Source organism: Delphinus delphis, chromosome 6 (assembly GCF_949987515.2).
Source record: "Delphinus delphis chromosome 6, mDelDel1.2, whole genome shotgun sequence".
Taxonomy (NCBI): domain Eukaryota; kingdom Metazoa; phylum Chordata; class Mammalia; order Artiodactyla; family Delphinidae; genus Delphinus; species Delphinus delphis.
The window spans coordinates 44965959-44985775 of NC_082688.1; the positions used below are offsets into that span (position 1 = coordinate 44965959).

General features: G+C 38.1%; 1 protein-coding gene and 1 pseudogene across 1 annotated transcript in view; one reads left to right on the plus strand and one right to left on the minus strand.

The window, feature by feature from the left end:
• The window catches only part of TRPM6 (transient receptor potential cation channel subfamily M member 6), a 137852-nt gene that overhangs the window by 69797 nt on the left and 48238 nt on the right, over window positions 1-19817 (plus strand). The window contains exons 18-23 of the mRNA XM_060014622.1: window positions 3201-3353; window positions 8233-8379; window positions 12390-12518; window positions 13816-14067; window positions 15949-16123; window positions 16328-16442. Coding sequence (XP_059870605.1) covers window positions 3201-3353; window positions 8233-8379; window positions 12390-12518; window positions 13816-14067; window positions 15949-16123; window positions 16328-16442 — 971 coding nt within the window. The remainder of the gene's footprint in view (window positions 1-3200; window positions 3354-8232; window positions 8380-12389; window positions 12519-13815; window positions 14068-15948; window positions 16124-16327; window positions 16443-19817) is intronic.
• On the minus strand, window positions 5620-6573 carry LOC132426831 (dynamin-like GTPase OPA1, mitochondrial pseudogene; annotated as a pseudogene).

The window sequence follows — 19817 nt, forward strand, 5'->3', positions numbered from 1 at the left end:
AACTATAGAAAACACAAACAACTAAAAGATATGACATAAAATATATAAAAGAGCGTGTACATTTTAATTCCACTAATGATATTGTGGAAACGAGGAATGTCAACCAGAAATTATTTCACATAGATTCCTCTTTAACAAAATATTGGAGAAACAACAATTGTTTCTAGAAGAAGTTCTCCTTTGATCTGTTTCGATTTCAGCCTTGGAAATGATGAAGCAGAGATGTAAATGGGTCCACCTCTAGCTGCACAAGTGCTGGCAATAACTCTTTTTAAATGTTCAGAGAGTGAGATGGGGGTATAGATAGCTGGGATTTTGAGAAATAATTTTCTCCATGGCTCTGTCCTGTACATACTTTAGTTGAATAGAAATCCTTGTTACTGAGAACTTAATAACTTTGTGCTCCTCGTATACTTTATTTTTATATCATCCGTGCCTGGATCCTAATTCCTCAGTGCTTGGCTTGTGAGTTTTGGGAACACTTTTGTAAATGTAAAATGTCCTGGTTAGACTAATTCCATGTGGATGAAGACTGGAGGAAGACCTTGTAGAGTTTTATGTGGAAGGGAAAACTCATTTAAGTGCTTCTGTAGAATAGACTCTGACCTATTCGTTGGAAATGGAATATTGATTTTATTGAATACTGTTTCACAAGCCAATTGTTCTGCAACGGTCAAGGGCAAAAGAATGTGGAGCCTTTTCAGGAAGTGGGTTAGGAATTAATTAGTGTAATATTGTCATTGTGCTTGCTAACTATGGTGTTTCCAGACCTGGAAGATTGCATGTATTTTGGGTTCTACATCCGAAAAGAAAACAAGCACACCAACAAACCAATCCTATCAGACTGGTAAAAGTCCAGAGAACCTTCACAGGAAATCAAGCTTTAAAACAAAACAACAAATAGACATTTCTCCAAAGAAGATATACAGATTGCCAACAAACACATGAAAGAATGCTCAACATCATTAATCATTAGAGAAATGCAAATCCAAACTGCAATGAGATATCATCTCACACTGGTCAGAATGGCCATCGTCAAAAAATCTAGAAACAATAAATGCTGGAGAGGGTGTGGAGAAAAGGTAACACTCTTGCACTGCTGGTGGGAATGTAAATTGATACAGCCACTATGGAGAACAGTATGGAGGTTCCTTAAAAAACTACAAATAGAACTACCATACGACCCAGCAATCCTACTACTGGGCATATACCCTGAGAAAACCATAATTCAAAAAGAGTCATGTACCAAAATGTTCATGGCAGCTCTATTTACAATAGCCTGGAGATGGAAACAACCTAAGTGTCCATCATCGGATGAGTGGATAAAGAAGATGTGGCACAGATATACAATGGAATATTACTCAGCCATAAGAAGAAACTAAATTGAGTTATTTGTAGTGAGGTGGATGGACCTAGAGTCTGTCATACAGAGTGAAGTTAAGTCAGAAAGAGAAAAACAAATACTGTGTGCTAACACATATATATGGAATCTAAGAGAAAAAAAAAAAGGTCATGAAGAACCTAGGGGTAAGACGGGAATAAAGACACAGACCTACTAGAGAATGGACTTGAGGATATGGGGAGGGGGAAGGGTAAGCTGTGACAAAGTGAGAGAGTGGCATGGACATGTATACACTACCAGACGTAAAATAGATAGCTAGTGGGAAGCAGCCGCATAGCACAGGGAGATCAGCTCGATGCTTTGTGACCACCTAGAGGGGTGGGATAGGGAGGTTGGGAGGGAGGGAGATGCAAGAGGGAAGAGATATGGGAACATATGTATATGTATAACTGATTCACTTTGTTATAAAGCAGAAACTAACACACCATTGTAAAGCAATTATACTCCAATAAAGGTGTTATAAAAAAACCAAAAAAAAAAAAACAACAAAAGGTCATTTCAGCATAAAAAAAAATGAAGTCGACAAGGACATGACTTTAGTTTCTTTAATCATGAGTGGTATATAGTCTGGGTTAATCTTACCTTTATTCACTGAATCCCAGAATACTAGGCCTAATTTTAGCTCGAAAGAGATAATGTTCACCAAGATGATTGTCACAATATTTAGTAAATCTTCTAAACTCTTTCCCTGAAAGGCCAATACAGGTTGAAGATAAAAATTCTTTTGAATAGACTATAAATAAATTCATGAATGTTAGTAATAGAATGAAAAAATCATGGATGTCTAGATTTCTATCTTTGTTGGGTTTTACTGGCAGAGAAAATATATGTGTGATGGGAGATGCATCTAACAGAAGGTGACTTGGTATGTTTTTATATTGTTGATTTTATAATATGAATAAATTTTCATGTGTTTTATATGATAGTAACTACTTAGTGGCTTTAAAGAATTATTCAAGCAATATGCTCGTTGAAAAAGAAGACTTCTCACTGCCGTGCCTCTGGGTATTATAACATATAACAGTGTGGTAGATGTATTTTAAACTTTCAAATGCATATATGTATATGCATCGTATTTTTTAATTTTTTAAAATGGGATTACACGGTGCATATTATTTTATAACTTGCTCTTTTTAGACTTAACAATATAACTTTCATTATATTCAGAATTGCTTTTGTCTTTTCAATGATTGCATAGTACAGCTGTCTCTCAATATCCACAAGGGATTGGTTCCAGGACCCCTCAGGATACCAAAATCCGTGGATGCTCAAATCCCTTATATAAAACGGTGTAGTGTTTACATGTAACTTTTGCGTCTAGATTACTTATACTATCTAATACAATATAAATGCTATGTAAATAGGTGCCAATGTATGGGAAATTCAAGTTTGCTTTTTGGAACTTTCTGGAATTTTTGTTTTTTTTGATCCACACTTGGTTGCGTCTGTGGGTGCGAAACCCACGGATGTGAAGGGCTGACTGTATTCCACTGTTAAGTTGTCCCACATGAGCTCTCCCTCTATAGATAGACATTCAGGTTGACACTAATTTTTTGCTATTACAAATAGCCAGGCAAAGAACATCCCTATCTACACATGCTTGGATTCATGAGTATTTCTGAGGGAGACACTTCTAGAATTGGAATTCTCGAGTCGGAAAGTATGTATACAATCAGGATATCCACTGAATTGGGGATGGAGCTGACATTTTATATACACCCAAATCTTAACTTTATTTGGATCATACTTGTGCCTTGTATAACCCCCACTACTTACTTTGTTTTCTTTTCTTTTAAAGATCATCATCAGTATTCTTTTCCCACCCACCATTTTGACATTGGAATTTAAAAGCAAAGCAGAGATGTCACATGTTCCCCAGTCCCAGGACTCCCAGTTTACGTGGTATAATGGTGACCAGAATGCCAGCGCTCCCAAAGAAAGTGCTTGTCTGGTTAGTGCAATATCATAATGAACTAGGTTTTCATAGCATTGACGGCACACAAACATACACGGACACAAAGCTTATTTATTTAACAAATTATTTAACAGTCTTAATCATATTATAGTAAGGTCAGGTATAGCGTGTATGATAGTTCTAATTAACCCCCATATGTTATTAAGCAAAATATCCTATTTCTGCCAAAATCAAAGACTTTATTATGTCTTGAAAGCTGCTTAACTTCTCATTTTCCTTTGTGACTAGTGGAATAAATAGACTTACTGTTTCTCTAAAGCTACAATAAGGGATGCCTCATATCCTTAAAAATCTTTATTTAAAAAGATGCTGGTTTAAAATGTGCATTGATCTTCACTCTTTCACGCCATAGTTTTTTCATTTGTTATATCCAATGAGTTTGAATAGATTTACTTGAGTTCCCAGATGTATACTCTTTCATGGGCAACTTGAGCTGCTTCTATTGCAGCTTCACTGGAGAGTCTCCAATATGCTGTCTGGGCATATATTTTTTGAATTTTATGATTCAACTTGGATCACTGCTGATACAGTTGTCATTTACTGTGAGATGTAGTAAACATCTTTTCTGGTACTTAATACTTCAGTGATGCATCTTTAGCTAGCGTCTTGTCTGATGTGCTTTTGTACTTATGAGGTATTTGTCATAATATTAAAAACATATTTGATAAATGTTAAATGAAAAATAATTATAATTAGTTTGTGTGGCTGGCATCTGCTGGGATTGGTTGAGCCTTTATTCTGATTGGTTAATGCCAGAACAGTTAACCGGATCAGTAGTTAAATATTTTTTACTATCATGCCTGTTTGGGTATATATGGGTTCCTCTCCTCTTCCTTCCCTCCCTTCCCTTCCCTTTCCTTCCCTTTCCTTCTTACTTTTCTGAGCCTGATAGTTCCATTTGGGGTTTTCAGAGTCCAAGATGGCAAGTACATTCTAAACTCAATAGAGTGTGTGAGTTCTCCTTTGCAAAGCTGGGTTAGTCAAGGTGTCATAATTGCGATTGTACTGGTTAGATTATGTGGTTACTAAGTTTAGACCATTTCAATTTTTTTTTTTTAAGGAAAGAAGAAATGTAGTGCTTGCCTAACCCCATTAGAAATAGAAGGCAATCTTTATATGTGAGACATTCACATACATATGTTTGCCTTTATACTACTTCAGTGTTCATATTAAGTTTAATTAGCTTGTTGAAGTAAACAATGAAGGAAACTGTTTATCATCTATCTACAAACAAATATGTAAATATGTTGGCAACTTGGTTGCAAGTAGTGCTTTGGAAGTGGATGTAACTTCACTTTTGGCTCTTAGCGGTTTCATAGAAAGATAAGCTTTCACTGAAACTGAAGGCATTGCAGATAGTTGGAGCATTCCACTAAGCAGTTCTTCTTAAAGTGGAGACTCTTGGGGAAAGAACTCCTTCCTTGAGTGCCAATTAAATGTGCTCTTAACATTCAAAAAAGATAGTAAGCCCTCACAATTCCCTGAAAAATTAAATTTTGTCTATAATATAGTGGTTCTCTTACAGCAGTTGCTCACCTGGTGGTTTGGACATGGCCACATCAATTAATAATTCAACGAATATCTAATAGCTACCTTCCACAAGCCAGACAAGTTCTGGGGACATTTCATTAACTAAGGCAGATGCGGCCCCTGCTACTATGGAGCCTATAATCAGACAGACTATCCGTGATACCTCACCATTATTCAATTTAAAGCATTTATTGAAAAAGTGTTTCAAATCTGGTCTGTTACGAATGGATTATAATCATAGTAACAATGTTCTTTTATCTTTGAATTTAACTAAAGCAACAGTTTTGGATTATCTGCTTTGTGTTTAAAATTTTGTTAATCAGAGAATAAGGGGTAGAGGTAGCATTTGGTGGGACATACAAGTTTTCATAATGCTAATTAAGTATAATGTACTTGATTAGTTGAGGAACACAATTGGCATGTATTTTGGGGGAAAGCCAAAGACAGGAGGGACATAGATGCTCTTTTAGAGTGTCTTTGTGCTTTGTCGTCATGGTAATAGTGTGATAATAAATATGATGAAAGCACTGGTAATAGGAGAATGAAAGCCATTATTCTTTCTTAAAAATTATTTTTTATTTATTTAAAATTTTTATTCTATGATTATTTTATGTTCAGAAAGGTGGAATAGCAGAAGAAAAAAATGGAGGACAAAGACTTTGGAGTTTTCTTGTATGTATGCAGAGCTGATTATAATATGAGTAGGATTTTATTACAGTTTTTCCTGATGAAGGCCTTCAATAAATGCATCAAGTTTTCCTTGAGTTTCTCTAACTTTCTTGAGGTCCTCAGCCATTTGAACTTGTTTAGCAGTAAGCGATTTAACTTTCTTCTCGCTATCTTCAGCAAAATCTTCTAATACCTCTTTGACATTTTTCTCTAATTGCCTGACTTCAGGGTTTCTAAGTTGCTGCACTAAAGTATTTGTGGTGACAGCAAGCATGCATTGTATTTGACAAAATAGGACAACATCGTTGCATTCCTACTCAGAATCTACAAAATGCCATTGTTAGGAATGAAAGCCTCTTCAACAAAGGTTACAGTGATTTAGAGCTGTTTTTAAGAAATGTCTTCTCTAAACGTGGTGCCAAGTATCGTTAATCAAGCTCGGATCTACTTCTGCTCCTTGGGATTCAAGGTTCTTTTGGACTGTAGTTATCTCATCACTTGCAAGATAAGCTGGGTGTTCCTCATTACATTTCAGCGTCTTCTCCAGTTCATGCTTGGTTTCATTGTGAACACACTGTTCTTGGGTCTGATTCTTCCAATGTAACCACCTCTTTTCCCAATCTGGACCTTCCATATTTCAGCTGCATTTTCAGTATCCTTAAGATGAGCCTGAAGAACCTCTTCCATAAAATAAATAGCTGCACCTCACTGCTGTTTATCAGACATGGACTGGTCTTCTAAAGCATTGTGTTGAATAACCCTCAAGCTGTCCTCCACAAAATCATTCCACTTCTGGTGTTTAAATTTCTTCCTTAACAGCCTCTTTAAATTTATCAAATATGTTATCATGCTCTTTTCCTTTTGGTTCTGTCATGAAGTGGGAAAATTCTTCCTGTAGGGTCTCCCAAGCAACCTCGATCGCTTTATTAAGAAGCTGTTTATCAATTCACTGTTTAAGCTTGATATCCACCGTAGTATTAAAAGTCCCTGAATTCATGGTCTGTGTAGCTGGAAGATGGATGTTTTCAATCACATGAGTTGATACTCTTTCCCACAAAGATTGCTGAACAATTTCCTCCCAATGTTTTGGTGTAATGTGGCTCAGACTGATAACTTCATTGAGGATTTCATTTTTAGTTTTTTCAAACAGTTTTTTCCGGTCAAGTTCTCGCAGGCGAGGATAGTTATTCTTCTACTCAGTTTCAAGGTTAAAACGTGTTGCTTTGAAACTATCAGCCTGTTGTTCAATTGACTCCCATACCATTTTCCAAAAGTCCAACACAACAAAGCTTCAATTTCTTGTAGCCATCTGGTGTGCCTTTAGCATGCTTGTCTTTAGGAGTTTTGAATTCCAAAAAAAATTTTTTTTTTTTAAACTTCCTTCCTTCCTTCCTTCCTTCCTTCCTTCCTTCCTTCCTTCCGTCCTCGTTGCTGCACGCAGGCTTTCTCTAGTTGCAGTGAGCAAGGGCTACTCTTCGTTGCAGTGTGTGGGCTTCTCATTGCGGTGGCTCCTCTTGTTGTGGAGCACGGGCTCTAGGCGCACAGGCTTCAGAAGTTCGGGCACACCAACTCAGTAGTTGTGGCTCGTGGGCTGCAGAGCGCAGGCTCAGTGGCTGTGCCGCACGGGCTTAGTTTCTCCGCGGCATGTGGGATCTTCCCAGACCAGGGCTGGAACCCGTGTCCCCTGCATTTGCAGGCGGATTCTTAACCACTGTGCCACCAGGGAAGCCCACATTTCCTGTTAAAAGATTAAAACCACAGAGAAATCTATGAAGTAGGGTGATATCTCTTTTTCTTCTCTTTCATAATCCCTAAGTTCCCACTTCTCGAAAGCAACCAGGGTGCAAGTGCTTTTTTTTTCTTTCTTTCTTTTCCTTTCTTTTTTCTCTCTTTCTAACAGCTCTTCTATGTAGATACCTCTGTAGTCACATTTATGCAACCACTTCCTTGTCACACAGATACTCATTTCTCACCACCTACAACTGTTAACCCCTTTAGGCTGGCCCATAACTTTTGAGAAACTGATGGAAGATGCTTTCCCTAAAAAAATGCATGCACAACACAAATACCTGCATATAATTGCAGGAGGTTCAAGGAACTCCAGAAGCTCAGAGAGTCCATGAGCTTCAGGTAGAACCTCTGTTATAAATGAGTGGAGAAGCTGTCCAAGACAGAATCCTCAAACTAACACTGTGCCTGACTTCCCTATAATTTGGGAAAGATGTTTCAGCATTATGTGTCCATTTTGTCCTCCTGAATTATGGAAATAATTCTATTCTCTGTTATTGATTTCATAAGGATTTTATTAATATCCTTAGGTTCCAAAATTACTGATAAAGGAGATTAAAAAGAACAGGAAGAGGGACCATTTTTAAATGCCTGGAACTACTCAGTTTGACTAGGTTTTCCTGTGGGAGACTCAGCTTGCTTTTCAGAAATACGCTGTTCTCCTTACCCTGTCAAAGATTGATACAATACATGTAGTTTACCTTCCGTTCAAGACTAAGATTGTAATTTGTCAGGTGGGTGCCCAGTTAATTTCTAATATTTTTACTATATTTATGTATTTATGAAATATATAATATTTTAGATACTTGTAAATGTCAGTATTTTAGTTACGCCTCTGACAATAAATGATCGTTTGCTCATTTTACAGAAAGACTATGATTTGGAAAGTGGCCCTGATGAGAAACCAGATGAAAATCAGCACTTTGATTTGAAGAGTGGGCCCCAAAGCCTCCCATGGACCAGGAAAGTCTATGAGTTCTACAGTGCTCCAATTGTCAAGTTTTGGTTTTATACGGTTGGTCTCATTTCAAAAATTACATATAGTATTCAGGATGGTTAATTGCTAATGATAATGTTGATAATGATATTGCCTGATTTACCAACTTGTAATAAAAATGTAAAAAGTACACTTAAAAAAAAAGGGAGGGGGCTTCCCTGGTGGCGCAGTGGTTGAGAGTCCGCCTGCTGATGCAGGGGACACGGGTTCGTGCCCCGGTCCGGGAGGATCCCACATGCCGTGGAGCGGCTGGGCCTGTGAGCCATGGCCACTGAGCCTGCGTGTCTGGAGCCTGTGCTCTGCAACGGGAGAGGCCTCAACAGTGAGAGGCCCGCGTACCGCAAAAAAAAAAAAAAAAAAGGGAGGAATGACAAAGAAGGTAGGGAAGAAGATTGGAGGGAGGTGAGAAAAAGTGAGAGCAGATCTCCTACTTTGGGAGTGAAGGCTCAAGCATTCTTCGTTTTCTGAGTGCTTCCAGTTAACACAGCTGGGACTCAGAATCTGAAACTGTGTGGAAAAATAGAATGAGCAATATGGTTGTAGAATTAAGTGATGGGAGTGGATTCTTTTCCCATCTTGGGCAAAAAATCAGCAGTTGAATTGATTTTTTCTTTGTAGGAATAATGTGTAATATAGACCAAAAAATTCAAGTGTTTGTTTTTGTCTTAGTTGCAAATGCTTCTAAATATGTAGAGGACAAGAAAAATTTTAGAAGTTGAATTGTGTAAACAAATACTAAATCTATCATGGATGGGAGAGATACAGAGAAAACAACTGTACACTAAATGTATTGAGTGCTTTTCACATTTATTTAACAGTATTTATTTTTCTAATGCTAACCTATAGTTAGTTAAATTGCTCAAGATTGTATATTTCTAAAACATTTTGAAGTGATTATAAAAGGATATTTGTCTAAATGTGTTATATTTCAAAATATTTACTTGCCCAACCACACACTTATTTCATATACTTATTCAATAAGTACATAGCTCTGAATAAATTTTATCTGTTTTCAAAAATAAAATCTTCATTCAGATGATGAGATTTCACCGTTTTTGTGAATATGGAAATACTGTATTTTCTGTATTTTGTGAATACAGAAAATCCTAGAGACTCTGATAGTAGCTTCGAGAGAGTTTAACCATAGTCACATCATTGGGTAAAAAGTATTCAACTATTTCTTTCCTTAGACATTTCTAGCTTATGAACTCTTAGAGACAGTAGTAAAGCTAAGCAAGTGGAACAACAACAACTACAGAAATAGCTAAGGATGGTGTTAGCAGTGAGCACGGGCATTTTTAGTCATGGCTGTTACATTGCTAGGTGAGGGTACGTGTGCTTTATTGAAGCAGTGTCTTGTTATAAATGCTATGATGAAAAAGAAATGTAAACATTTTTGGATATCTTTTTAAGAATTGGAAGGAAAAAAAAAGAGTCAGAAGCAATACCACCAATATCTACAGTGATTTAGTGCCTGGCCACCATGAAAACAATGTAAAACATGACTGCTTAATCGTATAAATTTATTTAAATTATGTTCCTAAGAGGTCATCAAATATATTAACCCTTGAAACATAGACCTAGAGAAGTATAGAATTAATAGAATTTACTTTAACTTTTTTATATGCTTCTCTACTAAGCTTCTTAACTCATAGGCAATGCTAATACCCATTATGCCTGCCTGAAATATCACCTATTGTATATAATATCAAATGGTATAGTCAGAAGTGATTTCAGCCATTCTCTATGTAGAACTAAGCTTAGAAGAAGACTTATTAAACTTAGGTAGAGCTCAAAAAGATACGAGAAATAGGGATCCAGGTTAAAATAATACGATTCTTGTGAGAAGGAACACACACATAGGCACTTTTCTCTCTGTTGAGCTGGGATTTTTTTTTTTTTTCTTTTTTTTTTTGCGGTACGTGGGCCTCTCACTGTTGTGGCCTCTCCTGTTGCAGAGCACAGGCTCCAGACGCACAGGTTCAGCAGCCAGGGCTCACAGGCCTAGCTGCTCCGTGGCATGTGGGATCTTCCCAGACAGGGGTACGAACCCGTTTCCTCTGCATCGGCAGGCGGACTCTCAACCACTGCGCCACCAGGGAAGCCCTGATCTGGGATTTTTAATACGTGTTTATTAGCTAGCACTGTGCATTGTCTCTGAAGCTATTGAAAAGACTGCACCGTCTCATGAATTGTTGGTGATTGTGGAAACTGATAAAGCCTTTCTGGCAGGCAACTTAGTAATATGTGTCACAGTTTTAAATGTGTGTGTAGTTAGTCTACTTCTGGGAATTGTAAGAAGATAAGAATGTTAGATAAGATCACAAAGCTATTAATCACTGTGTATCTGTGTGTACGTGTTTGCTGTGTCTTAATTCTTTGAATAGACTGGAAATCTAGGTTTAATATACACAGTAATTAAACATACATTTCTTGAATGTCTATCATGTGTCAGGCTGAGTGCTTAAGTGCTGTAGATAAAAACGTCAACAGTCTTTAACTACAGAGACTCACAATTGGACAATACATTTCCAATAACCAGAAATTTTTTTTTAGGAAAAAAACAATCAAATTTTATTCTTTTTCTAGCACCCAGAGATAGCAATTCTTAACATCTGCTTTCAACTTTTTTCTATCCAAATATTTTCAGATTTTTTCACAAGTGAGATCATAGTGTACACAGCAGTTTTAAACCATTTTAACTTAACAGTTTATCACAAATGCTTAAAATTCACTAGAAGGATTATGCTTAATGTTTATAAATGCGTTTCTATCTTTTACATATCTGCATCTCATGGATGTGCAGTTTATGTAAAAATTCCCTTTTGTATCTTGTCTTCTTTCTCCTTCTATTATACTAATGTATACTTTTCTGGCTCTTTAACCTCCAGCCTCTAAGCTTATTTTATTTCTGTTCTGCCACTTCCAAATGGAAAACTGTTTCCTCCTTTATCTGCTTATCTGGAAATGGTGTTCATCCTGCAAGACTCAACTGATATACCTCTTTCTCCAAGTCTCAAATCCAGCTTTATCCTCTGCATTCCTGTCATGCCTTTAGCAGACTTGCATTATGGAAGTTATCATACTCTGTACGCAGTGGCATCGGCCTGCGTCAGAGATCACACTCCACCAGCCTGGCAAGTGGCATTAGTGAAGCATTTTCCTGCAGGTCTAGGTTGAATACTCTGGGCAGAGCAGCCTCTAGGTGGCATAGACTGGTTTGAGAACTCCTCACTTATGGAAAGCTCAGGACCGTGAAACAGCTGCCTGGCTAAGTTCTGTAATCTGCGTAGGCCCAGTGAGTCATGTGTTAGAAGACGTGAGCCCAGACCATAAGTGGTAACCAGAATATTTTAATCAGCAATAGTAAATATCACAATTTATTATATTTGAAAATAAGCACCTACTAACACTGCTCCTTTGGCATTCTTGGGACACACGTTTTCTTTTTTTTTTTTTTTTTGGGGTATGCGGGCCTCTCACTGTTTTGGGGTCTCCCATTGCAGTGCACAGGCTCCGGACGCGCAGGCTCAGCAGCCATGGCTCACGGGCCCAGCCGCTCCGCGGCATGTGGGATCTTCCCGGACCGGGGCACGAACCCGCGTCCCCTGCATCGGCAGGCGGACTCTCAACCATTGCGCCACCAGGGAAGCCCACGTTTTCTTTTTAAATGGAGGGGAAGGTGTGTGATTCTCTCTTGGCTTGCTGTTGGCCTGACTGTGTCCATGCCGGAATGTGCAGGGTTCTGAAAATTGTGGTCAGGAGTCAACAAGATGTGACCATGCCCATTTCCATGCATTTGAGAACAGTGATCTTTCCTTCCACAAATTCCTAAAATAGAAAACTGTGGATTCCTATGCCTTCTTTGATAATTATGTCATCAATAATCAGAGGGTGGTCCCACTTATATTTTCATGCTATCATGGTGAAGTTCATGTGTGTGTTTCTGTTCATTTGGGTCCATGTCTGCTTGGCATCCTCCATTATGACTCTCACTCATGGCCAGGGAATCCATGTCCCCCTCACAGATGGTGTATTTGGCATTCCTCATGCTGTTCACTTACACCGTGTTGGTGGAGATGCAACCCCAGCCCACCGTGCAAGAGTGGCTCGTTATCATTTACATCTTCACCAATGCCATTGAGAAAGTCAGGGAGGTGAGTTATCCCTTCTACCTTTGTCTTCTACATACCTCTGCTAGACGTGTTCTGCGCTTGGGTGATGAAAATGGAGAGGTCAAGCATGAGGGTGAGTCAGGCAATGATCCTGATTTGTATGCTACAGGAAAGGTAACTAGGGGGAAAATTTCTGATCTCAACCTTTTATTGTTGCCAAATACTTTCTGTTGGTTGCTGCTCTTTGAAAGCAGTTATTTTAGGGGACATCTTAGTGCGTTTATCAGTTCTAGAGTGATGGTATCTAGTTGTTTATAGACCCTCCAACTATTTGATTCCCCAAAAGTGTTTTTTTTTTAATAAAGCTGACGTTTTTTTATAGCCTAACATTACTTGCATATTATTGCGTTCATGTCACAGAGTGGCACATAAATGGCTAAAGTTGTGCAATGTGTAAAGAATTCATTTATAGTTTTTGAAAGTTCTTACTAAACATTTTTGAACATTTAAGATAAAAATCCCTCTGGGGCAAGTAGTCCAAGAAACAAAACTTTTCATTTTTAGTTTGCAATGAGTCACTTAAAACAAAAGAAAAGGAATGAATATTCCTATCCAGTTATAACTGCAATCACATACCGTATGACTTAGGCTGTTTTAGGTATCATTGTATATGTATCTCTCTCTACCTCTGTGCATTTACGTACAATGATTTTGTCCTAGAGCTGATATGACCAACCTTGTATATTATGTAGAAAACAATTCAGCAGAAAAACCTTATCCGAATTCTACCATTTTTATTATGCTTCAGGGAAAATAGCTTTTTACTGTTTTACATTTAAGTTTGTCTGATATTCTGTTGCAGGGGTAATTTCTTATAATAGTGAATTCTAATATCATGTTCTGAGTAATTTGCTAACTACTCACTAAATTGGAGTAGTGGGGCCAGATTACAGGATTCTCTGGTTTCTTTGCACTAGGCTATATGTCATGAAATGGAATTGCAGCTATATTCCATTGCAATATTGAGTTTTAAATGTCTTGGTGTTTCCCTGTGTTGGTTTAGGATTAATGAAAGCTAGAAAAACTTTCCTTTTTTAAAAAAAAATCTGGTTCGTTTTTAAATAGCTGGCCAGTACTAACAGTGAGATTAAACTACATTTATAGAATTGTTTAAATAATTCATTCCCCAAGGATAACTTACATCTCCAAAATCCCCTTATGAGCTAAGGTTTGGCATGATTCCAAATACTCCTTAAAAGAACAGTTGACATATTAAAGATCATATTGATCTTGGGTTATAACCCATTCTTTAAGTTTCCCTCTTTCTTTCATCTTTTAGGTCTATATTTCAGAACCTGGGAAGTTTACTCAAAAGGTGAAGGTATGGATTAGCGAGTACTGGAATCTGATGGAAACTGTGGCTACTGGCCTGTTTTTGGTGGGTTTTGGCCTTCGGTGGGGTGACCCTCCTTTTTACACGGCGGGAAGACTAATATACTGCATCGACATCATATTCTGGTTCTCACGGCTCCTGGACTTCTTTGCTGTGAATCAACATGCTGGTCCCTATGTGACCATGATTGCAAAAATGGTGAGTCTGCTGTATAATCTGGTGTTCTTTTAACAGTTCTACTTAATTTCATGGTTCACATACATTGGTTTAACTTCTGAAATTATTTAAAGAAGCACACACGTCATCCCCACTTTCCTTATAACCATAAATTCATATATAACAAATGTCCTTGGATAGCATATTGGGTAATTGATTACAATACTCAGCTTACCCTTTTCGTTAGGGCCAGATGATGGGGGGTTGAATCATATTTGTCTCTGAGCACAGTAATTCCTGAGGGCCAGATTTATGTGAGGCTACCACCAATAATATTTGCTGCTGAAATATTGATTTGTCTTTTTATCTCTCCACCCCCAGCCAACTCTTAAATAGTGATTACTGTGGGCCACAGATTGTTCTGAGTACTTTGTATGTATTAACTCATTTAATCTTCAAAACAACTTTACGACATGGGTACTATTATTATCCACATTTTATGTTCAAGGAAATGGAGTTCAGGTAAATTTCCCAAAGGCGTAAGTCAGGGAGCCAGGATTCAAATCTGGGCCACCTGGCTCTGTCTGCCATCTGAGCTCACTGTGCACTTGTATTAGCCCTGTCCAACTGGCTTTGCACAGGACCTAAGAAAGACAGTACCTCAAGATCATCTTTGCTTTTTCTTCTGGAATACTCACTGGCAGAGAAGGGGCAAGTTCTTGAGAAGGAAAGGTATCATTGAAACAAAGGAAGAAGACAGAAAAGGGAGAACCTCCAGGATTCCAAAGATAGATTTTTTTTATTTTATACTTTTCTCTTAGACCAGCAATATTTTCTCTGGACTTGGTGACATTGGTATTAATTCAGTAGGTTATGCTGAGGTAATCACTGTATCTCAGTGACTTAGCACAAGTTTATTTCTCCCTGATACAAAGATTGATGTATGCTCATGGAGGCCACCCTCTACCCAGTGACTCAGGGATCCCAAATCATTCCATCTTGGGACATAGCTGTGTCAACATGTGGCTTCTGAGGTTTCCTATGACAGGGAATAAGAGGGATGGAGAACATCTAACAGCTTTTAACTGCTCTGGATGGGAAGTGACTCAAATCACTGTTACTCCACAGCCCAGTGGCCAGGAATAGGTCAGGTAGCTCCTGCCTCATGGAAGGGAAGCTCATGGAATATTCACGGAGTATGTCTCTGCCACAGGGAACAAGTGGGTTGAACTGATGTACATTTAGTAATTGAAATGAATTATTTAAAAGAGCCTTTAGAAAATTACAGTACATGTGCTATATATACATGTGTGTATAGTACATGTGTGTTCTGTATGTGCTCCATTGTGCATTATAACAATCAGGCTTACTTTGAATACAAAGACTATGTGTTTGTGAGTTAATGAACCACTGGATTTAACAAACATCATTTTATAGTTGTTTTTGCATCTTTAAAAAAAAAATTCTTCACTTCATTAGGATATTCAGTACCTTGGAGCAGATTCTTGGTCTGATCAATTTCTCAGACTCTAACTCCTGAAGATAATCCTGGGACTAAGGAGCCATTTTACTAATTTGAATATCCCTATTTTTTTTCTTTTTCTAACCTCTGATGAAAAGTTAGATATTAGTTAATCAAACGCTATTCATATTGCATCACATCTTAAAAAAAGAAGCACAGATCCTCTACAGTTAGCACACTTAAATTACTCCATAGACTACATTGACATGAAACATATACTGTGCAGAGAAAACAAAATGTATTAGCCAAAGGAAATCCAGCTATTCATGGACTAGGCATTTTGGTCAATGACTAGACAGTCTTATTATTGGCAGGTGTAATTATGATGGCTGCAGGTGTTTGATTTGTTTTAAATTTCAAATCTGTGGTAAACTTCTGGCTGTGCTGTGCTTTTTTTGCAGACGGCAAACATGTTCTACATCGTGATCATCATGGCCATCGTCCTGCTGAGCTTTGGAGTGGCGCGCAAGGCCATACTTTCACCAAAGGAGCCTCCATCCTGGAGCCTTGCTCGAGATATCGTGTTTGAGCCATACTGGATGATCTATGGAGAAGTCTATGCTTCAGAGATAGATGGTACGTAGAGGATTCCGCCACCATGCAGCAATTGAACCTTTGTAGATACTCAGAGTAATAAAGAACCCTGGAAAACAACCATCTGAATCTTAAAAATGTCAAGAGTTTGTGGTATTCTGCTAAGTCAATATGCTAAATATTTGTCTAGAGTCATAGGACCGTGATTCACCTTATCTCTCATTCTTTTAAATTCTTTATTTGTAGTTTGTTCAAGCCAGCCGTCCTGCCCTCCTGGTTCTTTTCTTACTCCGTTCCTGCAAGCTGTCTACCTCTTCGTGCAATATATCATCATGGTGAACCTGTTGATTGCTTTCTTCAAGTAGGTTATTTTAATCAAACACAGTTATTTTGTATGAATCAAAAATGGGTGCAGGTATTTTGAAAGATTCACATGTAACCTTTGTTTTTTGTGTGTTTCATGTCTAATTACTATGGTTTTAAAATATGGGCATGGAACTACTGGCAGGAAGGCAGCAGAATATGAGAAGAGAAAAAACAATAAATAGAGAGTGTAATAACAGCGGACTGAAAGGAGATCATACACTGTAATTAAGCAATAATTTGGAATCGTGGAGAGTAACCATTGACGAGGCTGAAAGTTGGTTAAAGGGTCCTTGATAACTTCCCTTCATTGGCTCTCAGTATATCTCATTCTCTGTTTTCTTCTAGATCACTTTTCACTTCTTCTCAGTCTTCATCATATTCTCTTCAACCTTTTAACATTGGAATGTCCCTGGGCCCAGATGTTTGTTTTGTTTACACTTTGGTGATCTTGTTCAGTTTCCTGTATATGTATACTGACAAATCCCAACTGATATCTTCAGCCTAGATCTCTTTCTTGAACTTCAGTTCTGTAGATCCAGCTCTCCTGTTCCATTACCAGTCAGATGTATAATATTGGGTTGGCCAAAAAGTTCGTTCGGGTTTTTCCATAACCTGTTATGGACAAACCCGAATGAACTTTTTGGCCAACCCAATAGATTTCTGAACTTTCAAATGTCCAAATTCTTGATCTCCCCTCTTTCCCAACATACACTTATTCTGCTTGTAGTCTTTCCCAAATCTATAAGGAAGACCACATGTTTCTGTCAAAGCTTCATCTTTCCCATTGTTCGGACCAAAAACCTTGGCATTCTTAATGCGTCCCATATTTCTAGCTCTAGACTGTCAGGAATACCTGTTGACTCCATCTTCAAATAGATCATCAGTCCAACCACCTCTCACCACCCCACTGCTACTACCACAAAGCCTCCTAGTTTATTTCTCTGCTTCTGTCTTTGGCCCCTATATTCTGTTCTCAACACAGTAGCCCTAATGACACTTAAATTTTTTAAATTACTTAATTAATTAATCACTCTATTCCCTAATGACCTTTAAAACATATGTCAGATGATGTCACTCATCTGCTCCAAACCATTCAAGGTTTCCCATTTCCTTCTGGGTAAAAGTCAAAGTTTCTACAATGACCTAGCTTCTCTGCTACTTCTCCAATCACCCATCACACTACTATTCCCCGAATCCATGCCTCTCCAGCCACACTGGCCCCTCACAGTTTTTCAAACAACACAGGGGTGTTTGCAGTTGCTGTTCCCTCTGCCTGGAATGCTCTTACCCCAGATATCAGTGTGGTCCATTCCCTCACCTCCTTCAAGCCTTTGCTCAAATGTTCCCCTCTTTAATTAGCCATAACCTAAGGATATTATTTAAAAGTGCAGCCCCCTTTCCTTCAAGCATCTCCTTGGCATGCCTGGTCCCCCTTACTCTTCTTTCTTTATACTACTGACTTATATATACATTTTATAATTTATCTCTATATTGTGTTTTCCCCCCGTTTATCTCTTATACTGGAATATAAGCTCCACAAGAACAAGTTTTTTTTTTGGTTTTGGGGGGGGGGTTTTGGCCATTTTTTGCCCATGAATTTATCCCAGGCCCTGAAAAGAGTGCCTGGCACATATTTGTTTAATGGATAAAAGAAATCAAGTGAAGTGATGGGAAGAAACTAGTATTTTCTGAATGCCTCTTTTATGCCAGACACTCTACTAGGTATTTTATTCATTAATTATCTCACTGAAGAAAGATAGATAAGAAAAGGGAAATCAATGCATAGAAGTTAAGTAAAGAAAGTAGAGGAGATAAAGGCTGAAGGCAAGCAAAATAAATCAGAACACACACAAAGAGGACTGTTGTTGCGTATATATGGGGAAAACATACTTTTTTGCTTGTTACAAGATTATGTGATAGCTCTCATCTCCCTTTAGCCTCACCATTTTATGCACTTGTAACATTTGCTCGTGTTTAATTACTGTAGCTATTTTTTTGACATTTCAAATAAGATTAGGAGTGGGTATGAGATTTTTGTTTCTCAAAAACGGCAGGTGTCAAAAGGGAGGCTGACAAATCCTCCCACAGGCTAGTCTTCTCACTGAGATGAATACACTGAGGACCGTACAAGCTGAGCAACCCCAGATTGGACTACTTGTCCAGAGGCCCCTTTCCAGATTCTGTAATTACAAAGAACCTGAAATACACTGTGAAGATCGCCACCTGCTGGTGGGCAGGCTGTGATCACACTTGCAGTGGGAGTAACATGTAATTTTGGTGGCCCTCAAACTTGATTGTGCAGAATTACCTGGAGGACTCACTGAGACACAGATCGCTAATTGGGTCGTTCTGGATAGGGCCCAAGAATTTGCATTCCTGACCTGTTCTCAGGTGATGCAGTGCTGGTGGCTCAGTGACTGCACTTTGAGAACTACCGTTAAACTCAGTCAGTCGTCAATGTTTCCTTCATCTACTTTATGAACTCTGAAACTTCCCTCCTCCTCTCGTCCTAAGCTGGCTTTCTCCAGGATAGTTCGGGTTCCTTCTCTTTATCATTACTGCAGTTTAGGGTTACCTGCATTTTTATTTGCTAAATGTGGCTGCCCTTCTCAAGTACTTCTCTGCCATCTTTCTCTAAAGAAAATAAATTACATATTAGCCTAAGCAAAATATTAAGATGGATATTCCATTGTGTCCTCCCCACCCATATCATGTTATAGACTTAAAGTTAAATAGTTAAGGGTGAATTTGTTCCACTCACCACAACTTCTATTACAAGTTCTATAATATCAACATATTTACTGCACTATCCGCATATTATAATTGATTAAAGGGAGAAAAATCCCAAGGTGGCCTACCAATAAGGAGTCACTTTTATTGTAAGGTTAATATAAATAATTGATCTAGCTGCTGAATCGAAGCTCTTCTTATTGACTTACTTTAGGATGAATTGATTTTTCTTCCATCTCTTCTTCTTCATTAATATTCTTCCCTTTGAATGTTTTAAGGAGGATTATTCTAGCACTTGTCACATTTGACATTAGGAGAATCTCTTCCTAAGGTTGATGATATAGAGGGACATTAAAGCTATTTACCATGAATGATGAGTTATGGACTGAAAAGACCCTCTTATGTGAGAAGAGATGGTGAATCAAGAATAATGTTACTTCCAGAGGACAGTTCTGTTCATTGAATTTAAACTGTTGGCATTTTCTTCTCTCTGATTGTAATTTCTGCCTTTTGCTTATTCTGATTAGCATATTTTAATGTAGAAGGTGATTAATGTATGTTGTTTGGAAGAAGAATCGTAAATGCAATGGATATTATTTTTATTGGCTAACTACCGTCCATGTCAGGCGAACCAATCATA